At 38.3% G+C, this 20,184-nt stretch overlaps 4 protein-coding genes across 8 annotated transcripts; 3 read left to right on the top strand and 1 right to left on the bottom strand.

Annotated features, from left to right (window-relative positions):
- Positions 1 to 62: 62 nt before the first annotated feature.
- LOC111484944 (4-coumarate--CoA ligase 1-like) lies at positions 63 to 7,512 on the bottom strand. Of its 3 annotated transcripts, none has more exons than XM_023131600.1 (5): positions 6,489 to 7,512; positions 6,202 to 6,400; positions 5,631 to 5,844; positions 5,453 to 5,555; positions 63 to 503 (listed from the first exon to the last, which is right to left on the bottom strand). In XM_023131600.1, the coding sequence occupies exons 1-5, from the start codon at positions 7,488 to 7,490 to the stop codon at positions 408 to 410; spliced, it is 1,614 nt and encodes a 537-aa protein (XP_022987368.1). In that variant the 5' UTR covers positions 7,491 to 7,512; the 3' UTR covers positions 63 to 407. The 3 variants fall into 3 exon arrangements, with proteins under 3 accessions (XP_022987368.1, XP_022987366.1, XP_022987367.1); XM_023131598.1 differs by lacking the exon at positions 63 to 503 and adding an exon at positions 3,539 to 3,697; XM_023131599.1 differs by lacking the exon at positions 63 to 503 and adding an exon at positions 4,259 to 4,498.
- A 1,378-nt stretch (positions 7,513 to 8,890) lies between these two features.
- LOC111484948 lies at positions 8,891 to 9,698 on the top strand. Its single transcript, XM_023131606.1, has one exon. The coding sequence runs from the start codon at positions 8,976 to 8,978 to the stop codon at positions 9,354 to 9,356; it is 381 nt and encodes a 126-aa protein (XP_022987374.1). The 5' UTR covers positions 8,891 to 8,975; the 3' UTR covers positions 9,357 to 9,698.
- A 655-nt stretch (positions 9,699 to 10,353) lies between these two features.
- LOC111484947 (mitochondrial outer membrane protein porin 4) lies at positions 10,354 to 15,395 on the top strand. Of its 3 annotated transcripts, none has more exons than XM_023131602.1 (7): positions 10,354 to 10,506; positions 11,800 to 11,880; positions 12,298 to 12,365; positions 13,325 to 13,435; positions 13,627 to 13,713; positions 14,220 to 14,428; positions 14,604 to 15,395. In XM_023131602.1, the coding sequence occupies exons 2-7, from the start codon at positions 11,832 to 11,834 to the stop codon at positions 14,908 to 14,910; spliced, it is 831 nt and encodes a 276-aa protein (XP_022987370.1). In that variant the 5' UTR covers positions 10,354 to 10,506; positions 11,800 to 11,831; the 3' UTR covers positions 14,911 to 15,395. The 3 variants fall into 3 exon arrangements, with proteins under 3 accessions (XP_022987370.1, XP_022987373.1, XP_022987372.1); XM_023131605.1 differs by lacking the exon at positions 10,354 to 10,506 and adding an exon at positions 10,537 to 10,690; XM_023131604.1 differs by lacking the exon at positions 10,354 to 10,506 and adding an exon at positions 10,718 to 11,351.
- Positions 15,396 to 17,370: 1,975 nt separating this feature from the next.
- LOC111484946 (AAA-ATPase At5g57480-like) lies at positions 17,371 to 19,197 on the top strand. The gene has a single exon (XM_023131601.1). The coding sequence runs from the start codon at positions 17,496 to 17,498 to the stop codon at positions 19,056 to 19,058; it is 1,563 nt and encodes a 520-aa protein (XP_022987369.1). The 5' UTR covers positions 17,371 to 17,495; the 3' UTR covers positions 19,059 to 19,197.
- Positions 19,198 to 20,184: the final 987 nt, after the last annotated feature.

A 20,184-nucleotide genomic window follows, 5' to 3' on the forward strand; every position in this document is an offset into this window, starting at 1 on the left:
TGTGAAAGTGTGTATGGGATCTTTCCATCTCGTCAATAGGACACAAAAGTTCGTGCATCAACTACCAGACAAGATAACTTAGCCACCAATGGCTGCTAATCTTTTCACCTTTCTACTTCACATCTCCATGACTTCTCTCTCTAAACTTTCAAAGCATTTCATCCATATCAATGATTTCTCAATAAAAAACTGAACCAAGCACATGGGTTTTACTCAAATTCTCTAAACTTATGAATGCTTGACGCAATTAAGTCAATTCTGTTATTTCAGACTGTTAATTTAATAATTTGATCCATCAACGACAACCATAAATAAACAAATGTGCTTTAAGACGATGATTGGGGGATCATAATCTCGCAGCTTTGGCGGTGTCTGCGGTGATGTCTTTAAATCAGAGACCGCTGTGTTTAACTCCTCGTCAGTTTGGTCTGCAGCCTGCAATGGACACTAATTCCCTTCCACAGTACACTAACTGAGTTACTGAAATCTGTTTGATCTTGTACCTTGAGCAGCCAACAGTTATACACAAATCAAATTGGAAGATATGGTGTAATTATAAATTATCTGTGTACTTTTTCCTCGTACATTCTTCTCTCTTAATTGGGTTCAGATAATAAATACATGGAATCAGTCCTTTCTTCTGAATTAAAATGGCTGAGTCAAAGTACAATGATCCGGGTCACTCATTTTCAATTCCGTCTTAAAAGATTTCATTTTTAGACACCTTCTGATAAGTATTATGTTTTGATGATTAAAAATATACATAAAAGAATAGGGGTTTCTCTATCCTCACTCTTTCAAACTTTTCTTTCGGAGAAAGTGTAATGAAGCTTCTTACTGGTTCATTTCACTTACCCATCTTCAGTACCTGGATGTTTTTAAATAGAAAATTTCATTAAAACCTGAATTCCCTTTTTCTTTCAAAAAGTAATAGCTACCAAACCTAGAGAACGTGAGCGTGAGATGCCAAAGACAAAATATTTCTTATAAAAGTGTGAAAACATCTCCCTAATAGACGTCTTTTAAAATCGTGAGGCTGACGGCAATATGTAACGGGTCAAAGCGGACATATCCATTAGCGGTGGCTTCGAACTGTTACAAATAGTATTAGAGCCAAACATTGGGTGGTATGTCACCAAAGACACTGGGCCCCTAAAGGGGTGGATTGTGAGTTCTCACATCGGTCGGAGATGGGAACTAAACATTTCTTATAAACGTGTGAAAACCTTTCACTAGTAGACGTATTTTAAAACTGAAGCTGATGAAGATACGTAAAGGACTAAAGCGGACAATATTTATTAGCGGTGGTCTCGAGCTATAACAAATGGTATCAAAATCAAACATTGGGCGGTGTGCTACGGAGAACGCTGGCCTCCTAAGGGGGTGGATTATGAGATCCAACATCAATTTGAGAGGGGAACGAATCATTTCTTATAAAGATGTGGAAACCTCTCCCTAGCAAAAGCATTTTAAAACTATGAAACTGACGACGATATGTAACGCGTCAAAGCGAACAATATCTATTAGTGGTGACCTCGGGCAGAGTTATCCCAATAGTTTACTAACCAACCAGTAGAAAGCACATTTAATCTGAGAAATTATGTGTGCATAGAAAAAGGGAGAGGAATTGAAGGGATCTTCACATGGGAAAAGTGCAATGTTGAGATCATATGTAGACAGGAATGAAGTGGGCGGACCCTCTCCCTAATTCTTTTTGTCATTCTAGGATAGGCATTAACAGAGGGAACTGAGAGAAACGGGTGGTGGACATGTTCGTGCTGTTGACTTTGTTTTAATGATCGAAAAAGAGGTTTACAAATATTCACACAGGACTCACTAGTCGGTAATTTGCTAATTTCATCCAAAACTCTCTCCCTCTTTGCTCTTTTACATAGAGGGCGTCTGCAAATTACCTTTTTTGCTGTTAACGATGGAATTATGGATGTTGAAAATTCAAAAGCTTAGGACTGACTTGATTATGAAGTGTCATATCAAAGTTTAATCCCAACCCTTTCTTTTCCATGGTTGTCGCAATGTTGTTAGGATTCTCTTAAGAGCGATAGAAATAGGGCCCCCCATCTAAACGCTCTTCCCCTAACACATGCTAGCACTTTCTCCGACCTCCTGAGGCTGTAACTTACAATTGGGATCCATTAACGAAAGTGAGTGGATTGGATGGTTTGGCGGCATTAAAAGCAAAATGATGCGCTTTTTGTTTGAAACAAGGAAAGCACATCTAATTATAATATTCCTGCTGCTTGCAACTCAACCCATTTCTGCGCCTGCATGGCCCATGCAAGGAGTGATTTTCCCCCGTGTGCTCCCCTAAAAAGTACCTCTCCTACCTATCTATTTATCTCTTCCATGTGCTTTGCTTTGTGCTTTCAAACACCCACCACTTTTCTCAGACCCTGTTTCAACCTGTGGAACTCATACTTACACATCCTATCTCAAGATTACACCTAAACAACGTGTATCACGATTGCGATATCCATCATTCCAACCACAACCAAAAAAATGAAAAGGTTAATTGCTTGATTGTTAGTCGGTGAGCAGTCTAATTAGAGTATCATTCAAAATCAATTCAATCTAACAAATCGACCGAATAAGATCTTGAAAATCAAGATTCAGATGCAGAATAGGCGCACCTGTTGGGTGGAAGAAGGCAAAAAGAGAAGATGTAACGTCTGTGAAAGTATAGAAAGAAAAGATGGATGATAAGGCCGGCCATGTTCAGTTTCAGTCTCATCATTTTATGGAGCAACCAATGAGCAGGTCGTGGTTGAGTCACCTTTTCTTCTTTTTCTTTTCACTTTTATTTGTTCGGACGCGAACTGAGGCGAAAAGAAGGAAAGCAAAGCAGGCAATGACAAAAGCCGTGGTGGGGGAAAAAGGTATCGGGAGTTCAACTGTGGCAGACAAAAAAGGCAACACGAACTGACATCAGAAATCGACACATCGGCTTTTGGATGCTGAGTTTTCACCACTCAGCTCAGTTTATGTCAATCTAGCTCTCACAAAAATTCCCTGAACGGAAAAGCCATCATAAATGAGGCACCAAAGCCATTTATGCATACAGTAAGATGGGAACAGAGACCATCGTTTCTACCTCTCCTGGATGGCACCTAAAAAGGGAAACTATTACACTTCATCGTCCACATATTAGGAAGGATAAGGTTGTGTCAATGGTGGACATGAGGCGGTGTGCAAACAAGGACACTGGGCCTCGAAAAGGAGTGGATGGAGGATCCCATATAAGTTAGAAAAGGAAAAGAGTTTCAGCAAGGACGCTAGACCCCGAAGGGGGTGAATTGTGAGATCCCACATCAATTGGAGAGGAGAACGAAACATTTTTTATAAGGATGTTGAAACCTCAGACATGTTTTCAAAATCGTGAAAGGAAGCCCGAAATGAAAAACTCAAAAAGGACAATGTTTGCTAGTGGTGGACTTAGGCTGTTACAACATCTATCATTATCGTTTGTAGATATATATGATCGTAATTTCCTTCTTCAGTTGTGTCTTCCATTTATATGCACATCCCACCTCCAAAGGGTTTTCACGAACCAACATATTTAGGTGATCCAAAGAAGTGAAGTGCTTCCTCCAAAATCAAAGCTAGGCAGCTTTATAAAACACCATACAAGCCTATTCTTTTTTAGTACTTTGCTGCATTGGCGGCACTGCAGAACGAGTTCCTGGGATGCAAGTTAGGTTGCCTTTTACTAGTTTTGGACAATCACTTTACACACCAACTGAAGATATCCATCTTTTTACGTGCGTGGTTATTAAATTTTTGTATTTCAGTAATATATATATATGGGAATTCAATTTATTTTATTAACCTTTGAAATGGATCGACTTCTTATATCTGGTCCTCTACGATGTGACTAGCAGTGGACCTAAACATTGAACAATGTTCTGGAAAAGGAGATGCACTCTTATCTGTCACTACGCGCAGGGTCTTGTGCTATATGATGTGGAGATCTTGTGTTTTATAGGACGATCAGTGAGGCTCTATATTTTGTTTATTCATCAGAATTTTCATATGGGTGCATTGCCAATATTAAACTTAATATCTTAATAATAATTTTTTTATTAGCTCGATAACATGTTTTTTCGCTATTGGTTAAGGAGGTATAACTTAACTACAACAAAAATCAATAAAAGTTTGATACAACAGATTTGGTATTGGGCCAACCAAGGGCTAATTCAATATTGATTCAAAAGGCTAAAGGATAAAGTTAGAGACAAAACTCTCCGAGAACAGAACTTTATATAAACATAATCCACAAAGAAGATCCTTCTCTCTATTTTACATACACGCAATGGAAAGAAAGAGAGAGATTTGAATTATTTGGGGTTGTAGAGTTTGGTGTCTAGTTTGGAATACTGGCGGGGAGCAGAGCTCTAAGTTGTCTCCGCAAGATTTTTCCAGAAGGACTTTTAGGGATGGAATCCACGAAGAAGACGCGATTAATCCTCTTATAAAACACAACCTGCATCCCACGTCCTCAATAGTTACAATCCATGTATCAGATCTCCGAGATTTCAATTAAGATTAAACTATAAAGTTTGGCTTTATTATGCTTTTGAACTTATAAACATAAAAAAACTCTTAGGTTTTCTATAGATCTCTAAGCTTTCGATGTTGTGTGAAATGGTTTCCACTCAAGGTTATAAAATATCTATACGGGAAAGAGGTTTCTTCACCCTTATAAGAAACATTTCTCTCTCCAACCAATATGAGATCTTACCATCTATCTCCTTGGGAACCAGCATCCTTGCTACACATCGCCTGATGACTGACTTCGATACCATTTGTAATGGCTTAAACCTACCGTTAGCAGATATTATCATTTTTTGAGTTTTCTCTTTTGAGTTTCTCTTCAAGGTTTTAAAACGCGTCTACTGGAAAGAGGTTTTCACACCCTTGAAAGGAAAGTCCCGTTCCCTTCTCTAATTGATTTGGGATATCACAATCAACCTCCCTTGTAGGCCTAGCGTCCTCGGCACACCGCCCGGTGTCTGACTCTGATACTATTTGGAGTGGCTCAAGCCCATCGCTAATTGATATTATTTTTTTGGTTTTCCCTTTCAATCTTTTCCTGGAAAAAAATTTCACAACCTTCTAAAGAATGCTTTCCTATAGGGATCACTTTGTATCAACCCAAATCACAAGTTCAACCAGCTATTAGAATTTTTGAAAGGGTATTGATCAAATAGACATTAAATTTTTTTTTTTTTAAGGTAGGCATAGACATTAAAGGTTAAGGAATTATAGCCAAATAGGAAGGGAACCGAAAGAGCAGGGGCCTAAGATGAGTTATATCACAAACGCAAGGTTACCTAATTATTCGGTGAAATCGACGCTAAAATCTCCATCAATGGGTAAAGCTAATAAAATATCAAACTTAAAAACATGAAATTAAGGCCAAAATTGGAGACTTAACCTGTTTGGAGATGTATTCCTTAATTTCATCCTCGGTGATGTTGGAACCGTCTGACCGGACAATGAACGCAACAGGAGCCTCTCCAGCTACTTCATCTTTCATACTGAATTAAAAAAGTAGAGAGTAATTAAACCAAGAAGGTAGGGGTGAAGGAGCAGAATCGAGAATGCTGACATACGGTATAACCGCAACGTCGACAATGTGGACGTTGGAAATGAGCAGGCCTTCCAACTCCGCCGGCGCTACCTGGAAGCCTTTGTATTTGATCAGTTCCTTGAGACGATCGACGATGAAGACCTCATCGTCGTCGTCAACTAAACCTATGTCGCCGGTGTGCAGCCATCCGTCTCCGTCGATTATGCCCTTCGTGGCCTCTTCGTCGTTGAGGTACCCTGGTTCGTGTTGAGTTCAACCAATCAAAACTCAGACGGTGAAACAGACCACACTAATGTAATGGGCTCTCTCGATTTTATCGGGCTTGGTTTGGTCATTACAATGAGCCCATTAGGCCCAATAACTGTGAGGTGGGCCCATATTGACGCTTCCAAATCCAAACAAATGAAATGACGTCCTTCGCTAGGCGGTATTAATAAGTAACGTTTTTTTTCTTGTGGAATGGTTAGGCGGCATTAATTACTTACATCAGCTGCCACTACCTCCTTTGTGTCGTGTACATTACAAACCCTTTGATTACACTCATTTCTAGTCTAATCAATGTTATAATTCCATAAGAATAATGTATTGCATACCTTTCATCATTTGAGGACTTCTAACATAAATCTCTCCGGGTTGATTTCTTGAAAGAGAAACTCCAGTTTCCGGGTTTACAATCTTCATTTCTGCATTTCTCATTAATGTCCCACAAGCTCCCGACTTGATTGCGAATCTCTCCTTTGCAAGTGCCAATGACATTGTCAACACTGATCCTGACTCAGTCATTCCGTATCCCTATAATTATTTTAAAACCTCATTTTGTAACCATGAAATTGAGAGTTTTACATAGAACTAGAATGAATGGATGGTATTAGTTATTTACTTGGCCGAGAATGGCATGGGGAAACTTGGCTCTAAAGGCATCTTCAAGGTTCTTCCCCAGCGGTGCGGCTCCCGACAACACGATCCGTATGGATGACATGTCGGAACAGTCTACAACCGGACTCTTGACCATTGCGAGTACAATAGGAGGTACAACGGTAGCAATGGTGACCCTATATTTGGGAACCAATGCCACAAGGGAATTAATGTCGAATTTCTGGACGAGCAAAATCGCGGCTCCCACTCGCAACGACGACATCACGATCGAACTCAACGAGTAGATGTGAAACAAAGGAAGCACACACAGAACGACGTCGTTACTTCGGATATGGAAGTGTGGATTTTCGCCGTCCACTTGTTGAGCCACGCTGGTCACCAATCCCTTATGAGTCAGCATAACTCCTTTTGGGAGGCCTGTTGTGCCAGACGAATATGGCAACGCAACGACGTCGTCCGGGCTGAATTTCACATCCGTCAATTCCTCCTCTTTTGCTTCATCAGTCAACGACGAAAAATGACATCCACCCTCCGGTGGAGAGTCGATGAATATCACTTTCAAAATCCCCTGGTTTTCCTGAGGCAAATTTTTCACTTTTTCCGCAAACGCGGCTTGGGTTATGATCAGCTTGGCGCCAGACGACGCCGCTTGCTTCGCAATCTCCGCTGGCGTGAAGAACGGGTTCGCCATGGTGGCTATGGCGCACGCAAAGGAAGCGCCGAGGAAAGCGAAAGCGAATTGTGGAGTGTTTTGGAGAAGGAGCATGATGACGTCCCCTTTTCCGATGCCGAGCTTATGAAGGCCGGCGGCTACTCGGCGAGCTGTTACGTGGACTTCACCGTAAGTGTAAATGTCACCGGTGGCGGCATTGATTAGACATGGATTGTGTTTGAATTCGGAGATTCTTTCGAAGCAATATGTGTGCAAGGGGAGGTGGTTGGGGATGGTGAGGTCCGGGAGCTTTGACCGGAATATGAATTCCGGTGAGGGATCAGCAGCCGCCATTGGAGAAGTATATAGATAATGGGTTTTTAGTATTACATCTGGAAATGAACTCAAAATTGGAAATTGGAAGGCATATATAACAGAATTGATGGAAATATAGATATGCGTAACATGAAACAAGGGTGGGTATAATTAGTTCAGATTTGTCTTCAGTAGAAAGGTTAAATGAATATGGTTTCAATCTGACACTATCAATGACTATCAAATCCTTTGTCTTTAGATGAGCCTTTCATGGATTTTTGTATTTTTATGCCCAATTTTCAAACATATAAAATAAATAAATCAAAGCTTATAACATAAAGATATTATTTATTTCCACCTTTATGTTGAAAATAAGTGATTAAAAAACGAAGAATAAAGATATTATTTATTGCCAAGACGATGCTTCATTTCTCCTTTACAAACACATTGCATATTTTAATTTTTTAATGATGTTCTTTAGGGTATTCCTATGTTACAATAATTTATCATCATAACTCTCTTTACTTTTCAACATGTGGATTTGACTTATTTTTAATAAATGATTTTGTCAAAATAAATAATTTTCTTCCCGTGATTCTCAACCTTGAATGTGTACATCTTGATAATGATAAGGAGGTCATAAGTTTATAAATAAGGAATACTATTTCCATTAGTACGAGGTATTTTGAAAAAATAAAAAAATAGAGACATGAGAGCTTATATTCAAAATGGACAATATCAAGGATCTTTATTGATATTCTCAACGTTTTAAATATAATACAAACTACTAACTAATAACCAATTACGAATATTTAAAATATATTTCATAACTAATATATTTTTCAAATATTAAAAGATTGAGACATCTTCTTCCTCGTGGAGACTTTAGGGAAGAATTAAAAGGGCGGTCGTATGGCCCGGGAAGGTCAAGATTATCTGCTGAAAAATATGGTGGGAAGAAGAAAGCAACAAATGCATTGCATCACATCATAAAACGGCAAAGATTGCTCTTTAGATAATTGAGGCTTTTGTCGTGGTCGGAAACTATAGAAACGGTAGGTTCCACGTCACTTTCACGGACATCATAATAAGAGACCATGCATTCCTAATATAATTTACTAGTGTTTATGGTTCAAACTAAACAAATGGGTTAATCTCACATTAATTAGGAAAGTGTACGGAAGTTTCTTATAATCCTAATTAAAACAATCAGAAAAGGAATCTTTTTTACGTAATTACCTCACATAATCATGGAAGCCAAAAAGCTAATTAATCTATTAAGACTGTGTCAAATTTTAGACTTTCCACGGTCTTCTAATCCCACACGCATTACTTTCTCTTGTTTCTCAAGTTGATACCGAAACTTCTCACCAATATCCACAACGTTCTTGCCGGCTAATACCACTATAAATACCTCCAACCTATCCATCATTTTAAACGGCCAGTCTACAGCAACAGCAACAGCTAAGGAAGGAACACGAAAAGTCAAATAGATCGGAGAACACAAGAGAAAGAGAATCGAAAATGGCGGCGACTAGCTTGCTGGGTCGGCTGAGGAATGCGGTGGAGAAGCTGAAATTTATGATGAAGTTCAACATCCAAAGCTGGCGTTTGGCGGCGATGTTGGGGCGGACTTCGTCGAGAAATCTCCGGCTTAGCTTCAACGAAAGCCCGGGGTTGAAGGTCTGTAAAGAGGATATTATAGAGTCGTCTGAACACTCAAATTCTTCGTCTCGAGGAGGACTACAAAGGACACCAAGCTACGCTTCTGAAGACGATGTGGACAAGCGAGCGGAGGCTTTCATAGCGAATTTCTATCGCCAGCTTAGGATCGAGCGCCAGGTTTCGCTTGAGCTTCAATACTGCCGTGGGAATAGCTCTAAGCAGCTTATAGTTTCTCCTTGATTTCGTCGTGAATATCGAGTAAGCTTTTCAATTAATGGAGTCTCTTTGATATTTTTTTGGTTTTTCAAAAGGATCTCCGATTTGGGGTTCATTATCGACTGTTCCCCTTCAGTTGGTGATGCAATTCAATTCAATTCCCAAGAAACGTTGAATTTGGAGGATGTCACTGAAGTCTTTGAATTTTGGTGTAAAATTCAATTATGGTGTGCTTTAATCGTTTGGCTCCGAGGAAGAAGAAGAAGAAGACCCATTTGATTTGAATGGATGACAATTTGAAGGCAATGGTGGGGATATAAGGAATTTGATTTTTCAACATTCAATGATGTTTTAATTTATTGGATTATTATTATTATTATTATTGATTCGTCTAATTCATTTTGTCCCGATTTTTAATATATATAAAATTTGTGGTTTTAATTGAAAAAAATATATAATTTATTCAATTTTTAAAATATCATTTTAATTTTCTAAATTGGAACTACGGTTCTATAAACCTCAACAAAGATATGTAAGTTTTATCCATATTGGACGTGCTCACAAATTTGACTATGACATAAGAACTGAATCAATGTTTATATTATACTATAAAAAGAACATGTAAAGAATAATAATAATAATAATATACATAAATATATACATTTTTTTTTTTTTGAAAATACCTTTCATCTTTTTCTTTAAAAATATTAATTCTATATTTTACAAAATTGAAACCTAAATATTTGTGTTCAACCTTTGTGAAGAGGTTATGTAAATCACTACTCCCTCGTGTGGTTTAAGAAAGAAGAAACTTAACTTGGCTAATAGCCGAGCCGCTTAGCCAGTATCGTAAGTTTCATGACAGGTAAAGTAACCGGTCGGTGACGCATATTACAACACAGACAAATTAAAAAATGCCAATTCAGCGCTTGCGTTTCACATCAACCAATCAAGACGTAAATGGGTGCAACGTGGCATTATAGTGGCGATGCAATCAGTACTCAAATTGACCCTAAATTGACGCAGCAGTCACCTGGACGCGCGCCAACCTGGCATCCTCCTCGTTGCCCATCGCTCGATACAGTGTGGTGATATCATCATTCTCTAGGGCTTTCAGGACTCGGGGCTTGTCGGCGATTCCTGCTTCGAAACCTTTTGGATTAATTCGCAGCGGGTATGTCATTTTGTTTACTATTTTCCGATATATTGGTGTTCAAATCCTCTACCGGCTTAGCTGATTCGAGTTTGCATGATTATACTGGGAAATCAATGGCCCTTTAGCGACCTAATTGCTAATCTTTTTCTTAAGCATGACGTTTAGCTTGCGTATTGCCTCATTTCTTTCTTCTTAGTTAAAGGTAATCCTCGCTTTGTTTGATCTTCAGCCTGCCTTTTCGTTTATTTTGTTTTTATGATCCTGACAAACCATTTGATCTCAGTTTAGCGATAAACGTCGTTTAGCATAGAACCGCTGATTCGTTACATCGAAATGGAGATTTCATTTCCCTTTCTGCATGGTAGGGGGACCTTAGTTTGTCAACAATGTCCTGGAAATCGAAGTGGCCTATGTGAGATGATAAGGATTCGAAGGTTTCAGACGACATTTTATCTATTGAATGCTTTGAAATACAGAGTTTAGACTATTGATTGTACCTCGATTCTTAGATTTTCCTTCTCCTAGAAGTTGAAAGATGCTATAGTCATATTGCCTTCCGAGAAGAATAATTACATCACTTCAAATATCTTAATTTACGGGAGAAAACATGATGGGGAATTTCGTTGTTACTTCGTAAAATGCCACTTCATGGGACATTTGAATGATAGTAAGAAAAGCCATATAAGAAACATGCTGATCACCCAAGGGCCAAAGGTCACTTTCTGATGCCCATTGCTTGAGTTTGCGTTCTGTTGGGTTTGTTAGGGATGCTTCCATAAAAATGTTCTGACACGGAATAGGCTCGGAGAGCTTCTCTCGTGTCCTGTATCCAAAGTTATTCATTGATGGATGGTGAAAACGATGTGAGACCTTGGGTCTTTCTTTTATTCCTCAGCTTGTTGCTTCCTTACGTTGCTAGTATAGAAGGTTAATGCTTTGTGCACGAGCTTACAGGAATTCAGCCTTGTTGTTTTACTCTAAGAAGACAACTTGGAAAGGAAATTATAAAATGGAAGTGTAACATTTGTAATTGTTATAAGTTTATAATAAACCTGATACACATTTATATCTACCAGTATCTCATTCTCATCTTTTCACTTCAATGTGATTTCTTTGATTTTCTTAAGGAGGTCAGACATAGATGGAAATTTGAACCTGATTTCGTCGATTTCCTTTTTTCTTTCTTTGAATATTTATTCTGCTATATCAATATTGACTAACACAGTATTTGTCCGTTTTTCTTCCTTGATATCTATGCTTGGCCTAAATATGGTATAAAACTACACCTTTAATTGTTTCCTTTCTATCCAGGAACTTATAGACTTTGACCATTCCGTGGAATCATGGGCAGTCCTCCAGCACCATTTTCAGATATCGGCAAAAAGGCCAGAGGTACATACCTTAGATATTTTTCCTTGTGCATCTGAGAGGCTTATGTTAACCAGTTTCTATTTCTACTAATTAATTTTTTTCTAAAGAAGTGTCTTGTTTCTTTCCTATTTTTTTATTTTATTTTTTATAATGGGTTTGTTTCAATGACATTTAATATCCTTTCATACTATTCACAAAGAAGATGTTTTGGTGGTTCGTAATATCTCGCATGAGTCATGACACCAATAAATGATCTTCCCCATTTGTACCCAAATATTCTTTCGTTTTTCTCAATGAAAATTGTTCTTAATAATGTTTTAAAAAGTGTCTTAAATATATGCTGTAATTCTTTGATGAGAAACATGGATCCTTGTGTGATGGTCTAACTCATAGTTGTAAATTCCAAATCTTACTTTCACTATGATGGTGACCTTGCAGACCTCTTGACTAAAGATTACAACTTCGATCACAAGTTTACCCTATCACTACCGAACTCCAATGGAATGGTATTATTGGTTCAAATTTATTTCTTTTTCTCGTGATTAATGGTCTTCCCTATTTTTACCCTTATATTCCCATTCTTTAAATGTGGTATCCAGCAGTTTAACTCTTTCAATGATATTGATATGTTTCATAACTTCAAAACTTTCATTCTGAAATATCTTTATTTTGATTGACTGTGTCTCTTTTTTTGTGAATTTGCAACTGATAGCAGTTTCCTGATTTCATCGATGTATCTGAAATGTATAGAAATCAAGTTAACTTAGCAAACTAGTAAAATTTATGAAAACTTTTTTTTTTTGTTCCATGTGTACCTATGTTTCCTAGGCATTAACTCCAATTCTATAAATTTCTTATCAGAGTTTTATCTCCATAAATCAGGCATGGAAAACACCGTATATTTGTTTCATGATCAGTGGTTTCATTATATATCTATATCCATGCACCACCACTGTTCTGGTGTTCTGTATAAGCCTTCAAGTCATCCTTTTCCTGTTGTCTTCTGGCAACTTATGTAAGAAATATTAGTTGATTGTGGCATGAGCCGCTTGACTGATAATTTTTTCTCACAAAATTGCTCTAGCCCTTTGCGCACCTTAGACTATGTTTTTCCCATTTTTCTTTGTTTAGAACTAAATCCAGCAAATAACATAGCTATTGAATATTTAGACAGAACTTCATTCCTAAGTAGGTCACTAGCCTATCTGTTCTCGTTCTTCCATATTTATTTTGTTTTCCTTTGTTTCGATTTAACCTTTTAGAACCTTTACACTAGCCAAGGAGATCACAATGTAATATTTGCTGTTTTCTTTTCATTAGTATTCATCCAAAAATGCCAAGGAATATAATATCTTTGCATGACGACAAGATTTGGTTTTCTATCTAAATGCAATTTTAACTTTTCTTTGACAAACTCTACAAGGCTATTTGATCTAATCTTCCCAAACTGAATTACATAATGCAGGGACTAACTGCTACAGGATTGAAGCGGGATCAAATTTTTATTGGTGATATCAGTTCTCTGTACAAGAGTGGAAAGACAACCGTGGATGTGAAAATTGATACTTATTCAAATGTAATGACGAACAACTTGTCCTTCTGACTACTTTCTAACTTTTTATGAGCTCTAGATATACGCTTATGCTACGGTTTCTAGGAGGCCTTTTCAAGTTGCTAAATTTTCTGTATATACACTGTTCAAGAAAAATAGTCGTTATGTTCAAAGCCAAAGGCAACAAGATTTTACTGAACTTAAACATTTTTCAGGTTTCTACAAAAGTGACCGTGACTGATATCTTACCAACGACCAAGGCCACGTTTAGCTTCAGAATACCTGACCATAAGTCTGGCAAGGTTCGTGAATTGTATGGATACTTTTTTTTCATCAGAAGAAAAAAAATCATGACTGTTGATGTTCGAATTTGAGATAATTGAAAATCAGTCGGACAATCTCCAGTAACGTATGTAGATGAAGAAAATGCCCTTCATTCAATGTATTCCTGGTGTAATGAAGTCCAGTATTGGTGTCTTGAGTCCCTGGTACTCGCTGATCATTGACATGCTCCATTTAAACGTCAGTCTAGCAAAAATCCATTTAGTGTGATATGCCGTTATTTTTTTTCACTTTCAAACATCATTGGACATGTTAGAAAAGCTTGATTCAGAGTATCATATCCTACATTACCTGGGGTATAGCTGCACTGTCAAAATGTTTGCAGCTTTTTATAATGTTAGACCTTGGAATTGTGGGAATCCTGCATATGATCTCTGTACTTGGAGTTACCTGATTTATTAACTGTAAACGGAATACTAACAGGAATTTCATGCTAATGACTTTATGTATGTACTGCATATTGCAGCTGGATCTTCAGTACTTCCATCCTCATGCAGCCATTGATTCCAGTATTGGTCTCCACCCCAGTCCACTTTTGGAATTTTCAGCTGCAATAGGTAGTAAGAATTTTAGTTTAGGTGGTGATGTGGGATTTGATACTACTTCTGCTTCATTCACAAAGTACAATGCTGGAATCAGCTTGAATAAGCCAGACTTTTCTGCGGCTCTTATACTGTAAGTTCTACTTAATCACTAATTGTGGCTCCTAGCACGTGAACAAACTAGTTAATCCTTGCAGCTCATTATAGGTGTTCTTACTCCAAATGATGTCGATATGACTTTGATTTCATTTCCCTATTTCTATCTTGTATTTTAGTGTTGAACTAAAATTTTATCGATGTTGATGCAGAACCGACAGAGGACGGGCTCTGAAGGCATCTTATATTCATTCATTGGATCCCCGTAATGAGACTATGGTAGCTGCCGAAATGACCCACAGGTTCTCCACCTTAGAAAACTCCTTTACCATCGGAAGTTCTCATGTCCTGGATCCAGTTACGCTTATAAAAACACGTTTCTCCGACAAAGGAAAAGCTGCTATGCTTTACCAGCGAGAATGGAGGCCTAAATCTCTGGTAACCCTGTCAGCTGAGTACGACCCGAAAGCTATCGATTCATCTCCCAAGCTAGGCCTGGCTATGGCTCTGAAGCCTTGATCTGAGGAACCAGCAAGGTCATTTCAATGAATTGAACATCCATAACTTTGGTCTCATTATGATTTTCCACAAGTATTCATTATGGAATTTCACAATTTGTGTTTGGAAGAGGAGGTTTTCTTCCGTGTATTCATGAGATATTATTTCGAGGCATAACTAGGATTAGAGGAACCAATTTTGGCAACAAAAAAAAAAAAAAAAAAAAAAAAAAAAGGGATATTGAGGGATCCACATTTTGCTTTCAAGTCCCATCTTGCCATTCACTTTGATATTGCATAAGTGCTAAAGAGACCGACAGTCCTCTCCACCTTGAGGTTGCTTCAGAATCTCGAAATTTCATTAAATTCTGTATTATTCTTGTATTGTTCAAATTTCATTTTCTAGTGTCGGGAATAATGTGAACATTGAATGTGTTCATCTGCTTCTTCCTCTGTATAATTGTACACTCCTCGACGCATCACTATGAATGTTTTTCTTGGTCTCCAGCTTCATTCATGAACATCCCCAACTTTATATTATGGTGGGGGAAAATATATATCGTTGAACTACAAAATGACAGGTGCGAGCAAACCAATCGACTTCGACCCGAATTGTGATTGTAAGTGAGCGAAGCATAGCCAAATTCGAGGAGATCTACAAACATTGAGGATTATAGTTTGAATTTTAAGATGCTGTTTAATTTGTCGAGAGAGGGACATAGATGTCTTTCCACATTAAATAAAACCAGCTTTTTTTCCGAATTTAATTGATAGAAGAGGTAGAGATTAGGGAAGAAGGACCATTCACAACTGCTCTGCTTCTGCTTCTGCTTCTGCTTCTGCTTCTCTGCTCCTCTGTTTCTCTGTTTCTGCTTCGGCTTCCTAATAACATCAATAGAGAGAGAGAGATTCTCTGTTGTTGTCGTTGTTGTTTCCAACAACACATTTAAGGCATCGTATAATTTGTTTGTTTCTGATGGGTTTACGTGTACTGTGCGTTTGACGTGGTGGGTAAGGCAAGGTAAGGTAAGTCCTGTTTTTAACTCAAACCCCAAAAAGGGTTGCTTTGTTGGTCCATTGCGCACCCTCTGCGTCTGACCCATTTTATCAGCACAAGCAGAGTGGATTTTGGGTCCGAACCCAAATGAACGAACGATTCGGATCTTTGCTTTGGACAGAGAGCCACTCCCCAGAGGCAGACGCAGAGGAAGAAGACGAAGAGGCCACCATTTAACCATGGAATTAATATTATTTTAAGAAACACAAGAAAACAAAAGTGACGACATCGCATGAACCCATATTCATTCCTATCAGTTATGTTGTGTTGTGTGTCAGCCTCACCTCCTTTTTCTTATTTTCTTCTTCTTTCCATCATATTTAAATAAAATAAATTATATTTTTAATTCGAGATAACCGCATAGGTCATTATTAAAAACCATTATATTATTGGTTAATGGATCTTAGGTTAAATTAAAACCAGAATTGAGTCACTGACGTGGTTGAACCTTTCCACTAATCAATCTTCATCTTCATCCATACTACCTAACTCCTTTAATTACCCCCTCAAATTTTATAATAATTTCATTAATTAATTAATTATGCTTTCAACAGTCAATCAGCTTAGGATATTACACGTGGCCGTCCAGGTCAGCACACACAGGTCGTTATAACCATAGCCTCTTCCGTAGAAGGTTCTCATTTTTTTAAAATTTCTATTTATTAAAAATATAATTTTAACTAATATTATCTCGTTTCTAAAAAAAATTCATGCTTTTCCTCTCTTTAAAACAAATTTTGAAACATTCTTCCATTCTATCTTTTTTTTTTCTTTTAAATAAATATAATTTATAGATTTAAATAACCACATATATTGTAACACTCACTCGAGTAAATAATAGATACATTAATGAACTGAAATTATATCCGAACAAGAGCGATCATAAGAATATAATCAATACTTAAAGAGTTGAAAATTTATACTAAGATCAATAAGATGCTATCATCCTAACTCAATCATAGTAACTTCATAGTTAATTATGTTTTGACATAACAAATTCTATGTGGGTAAACTATTAATTTTTCTAAGATGCATGCATTTATGATATTGTCCACTCTAAGACGAGCTGTCATTACTTTGCTTTATTGTCCACTGAAACTCATGACTTTGCTTTATTGTTCACTTTCAGTATAAACTCTCGTGACTTTTACTTTATTGTCTAATTTCAGTGTAAGCTCTTGTGACTATACTTTCAATGTAAGTTCTATTAACTTTACTTTAGGCTTCCCAAAAGGCCTCACCCAACATAGAAAGTCTCACCTAATAAAGATAGACGAGGTGTAACTTTCATCATCTAACACGGATCATATCTGAAAAGTAGGCCATCTATGATCCTCTACCCATGAAATAAACTCCAAAAACCCAATTTGTTTTTCCCCTTGTCCTTTGTCCCAGCCAGCCAATTCCCCACATCCTCCACCCACTCTCTCTCTAAACCCCCCTTTCTCTCTCCTCTATAAAACCTTCCACCAAATCCCTTTTCCCCATTTATTTTCTTGAACCAACGCCTTCTTCTCATCTCCGATAACCCCTTTTCGGCGTTGTCAAGGATGAAGGAGAATTGGTCCACTATGGCCTCACTTCTCGGCCTCCTCGCCTTCTCTCAATCTCTCTTCCAAGCAATCTTCCCGCCGGAGCTCCGTTTCGCCGCCCTCAAACTCTTCACCCAAATCTTCCGATGCTTCTCCTCCTATGTTTACCTCGACATCACCGAAATCGACGGCGTCAACACCAACGAGCTCTACAACGCCGTCCAACTCTACTTGAGCTCATCCGTCTCCATCTCCGGCAATCGATTGAGCCTCACGCGCGCCGTCAATTCCAGCGCCATCACCTTCGGCCTTGCCAACAATGACTGCATCCGAGACTCCTTCAACGGCGTCACTGTCCAATGGGAGCACATCGTATCACAGAGGCAAGCGCAGGGCTACTTATGGCGTCCCCTGCCAGAGGAGAAAAGGGGATTCACTCTCCGGATAAAAAAACAAGATAAACCCCTCATTTTAGATTCATATCTCGATTTTGTCATGGACAGAGCCGAAGAAATCCGCCGGAAAAATCAAGAACGGCGTCTGTTCACGAATTCACGCGGCGGGTCGTTGGATTCGAGAGGCAATCCATGGGAATCGGTGCCATTTAAACACCCTAGCACATTTGACACATTGGCCATGGACCCACTTAGGAAGCAACAAATTATGGAAGATCTTCAAGATTTCGCTAAAGGTCAAAGCTTTTACCAACAGACAGGCCGGGCCTGGAAAAGGGGTTATCTCTTATACGGCCCTCCTGGCACTGGCAAATCCAGTATGATCGCTGCTATGGCCAATTTTCTCGGCTACGACATTTACGATCTCGAACTCACTGAGGTACACAACAATTCTGAACTCCGTAAACTCCTAATGAAAACCACTTCTAAGTCCATTATTGTCATCGAGGACATCGATTGCTCCATAAACCTCACCGATCGGAAAAAGAAAAATCCGAGTTCTGGGTCGAGAAGCTACTTCGATTTGCCGGATATCCGATCCGGCGGTGGTGGTTACAGTTCAATTTCCGGCGAGAAAACCGGTGCCGGTTCGATTACTCTTTCTGGGTTGCTGAATTTCACGGATGGGTTGTGGTCTTGCTGTGGCAGTGAGCGGATTTTCGTGTTCACGACGAACCACATTGAGAAGCTTGACTCTGCATTGCTTCGAAGTGGGAGAATGGATATGCACATTTTCATGAGTTACTGTTCTTTCTCGGCATTGAAGATACTCCTGAAGAATTACTTAAACTACAGCGAAGATGAATCCGACTGCACCGTGTTGAATGAAATCAAAGAGGTAATCGATAAGGCAAAGACGACGCCGGCGGATGTGAGTGAGCTTCTCATAAAGAACCGCCGCTGTAAAAACAGAGCATTAGCAGAGCTTTTAGAGACATTGAAATCAAGAGCAGAGCAAAATGGTAGAGAATTGAGCAAAAAGGAGATGGGTTCAGAGGAAGAAGAAGAAGAACAGGAGAAGAGAACTCTGGATAGTCCAAAAGAAGCGTCTGAATTTGAGGAGGATCGCAGCAAAGAAACAGAGGAAGACGATGAAAAAGACGACAACAATACAACTTCGGAGTAATAAAAATGGTAAAAATTCAGTCTTCTTAACATTATTTATCTTCATTATTGTTAAAATAATGAAATCTATATTACGTCATCATTTTGGTATGAAAATAATGCAATTTTGACTAATTTAATGGAAGTTTGTGATTTTAACACATGGATCCCAATGCAAAGGTGTGAGAAGTGGGGGGTCCCTATAATTTGATACTCTTCTATAATTTTTTGCTCATATTATTCTGAATTTAATGCTCTTTTTTTTTTATATATATATATATTTTAGATTCATGAAATGAAATGAACTCGTTGCAAAATTAATCTAAATTATAGTAAGGAATAGTTTAATTAAAAGGGAGTGGAAAGGAGGAGTGATGTAAACATGGTGAATGGATAAGATAGAAGAGGGAGGGGTAATTTTGTCTTTTTACGATTTTGGGTTGAAAAAGAAGAAAGTCAGATAATTATTTATTATTATTGGAAGGAATTCTTAGGTGTTGATTTTGACGTTGAGTTATGGGAAAGGGAAAGATTTGATGGGTGGAGTTGAGTAGATCTTTGGTCTACGTGGCGATAACTGACACCTGACTCATCTCTGCCCTTTTCTGTCTTTTCCATCCTTTTTTTTTTCCTATTTCTTTATTCATTTCTCTAAATGCATGTGAATTTATATCGGCCTAAACGGGTTTAGGGTTTAGGAGAGTTATAATATTCCATTCATCTTACACTTCGAGTGGGGAGTGTTGCGAGTTTACACTTGCACTTTGAGTGGCAAACGACCATCGTTCATACAAATGAATGCGACATAGCGGAAGCCACGTTGCTGGTAACAACAACGCCTACTTCGAAATGTGTCAACGACGCACAATGCATAAATACCCTTCTTTTTCATTCAGACATTAAATCAAACACCTTGTGGGCAGCCACTAAACTGTTTGAGAGACCCACCATTATGACCCATTTCCTCTCTTTCCCCAACATCCAAAGCCAGCCATCCTTGGTTGAATCTATGCCCTATTATTACTGTCAACCCATTCTCTCGCTAACCCCACCTGCGGTTGACACAAACCCACACCCTAAAATCACCATCAAAACTCTCCCTTTCATTAAGACCAGCTTTATATAACATTTACATGTTTTATTTCGTA

The sequence above is a fragment of the Cucurbita maxima genome, unplaced genomic scaffold, assembly GCF_002738345.1.
Source record: "Cucurbita maxima cultivar Rimu unplaced genomic scaffold, Cmax_1.0 Cma_Scf00010, whole genome shotgun sequence".
NCBI classification, from domain to species: domain Eukaryota; kingdom Viridiplantae; phylum Streptophyta; class Magnoliopsida; order Cucurbitales; family Cucurbitaceae; genus Cucurbita; species Cucurbita maxima.

Bases quoted from the DNA above. Each gene is read 5' to 3' on its own strand.
- LOC111484947 (XM_023131602.1), top strand. From the start codon at position 11,832: ATGGGCAGTCCTCCAGCACCATTTTCAGATATCGGCAAAAAGGCCAGA. The intron at 12,366-13,324 runs GTATTATTGGTT...TACATAATGCAG, and splicing joins TACCGAACTCCAATGGAATG to GGACTAACTGCTACAGGATT. The intron at 13,436-13,626 runs GTAATGACGAAC...AACATTTTTCAG, and splicing joins AAATTGATACTTATTCAAAT to GTTTCTACAAAAGTGACCGT.
- LOC111484946 (XM_023131601.1), top strand. From the start codon at position 17,496: ATGAAGGAGAATTGGTCCACTATGGCCTCACTTCTCGGCCTCCTCGCC.
- LOC111484948 (XM_023131606.1), top strand. From the start codon at position 8,976: ATGGCGGCGACTAGCTTGCTGGGTCGGCTGAGGAATGCGGTGGAGAAG.
- LOC111484944 (XM_023131598.1), bottom strand. From the start codon at position 7,490: ATGGCGGCTGCTGATCCCTCACCGGAATTCATATTCCGGTCAAAGCTC. The intron at 6,401-6,488 runs GTAAATAACTAA...AAATAATTATAG, and splicing joins CCCATGCCATTCTCGGCCAA to GGATACGGAATGACTGAGTC. The intron at 5,556-5,630 runs GTATGTCAGCAT...TTTTTAATTCAG, and splicing joins GTCGACGTTGCGGTTATACC to TATGAAAGATGAAGTAGCTG.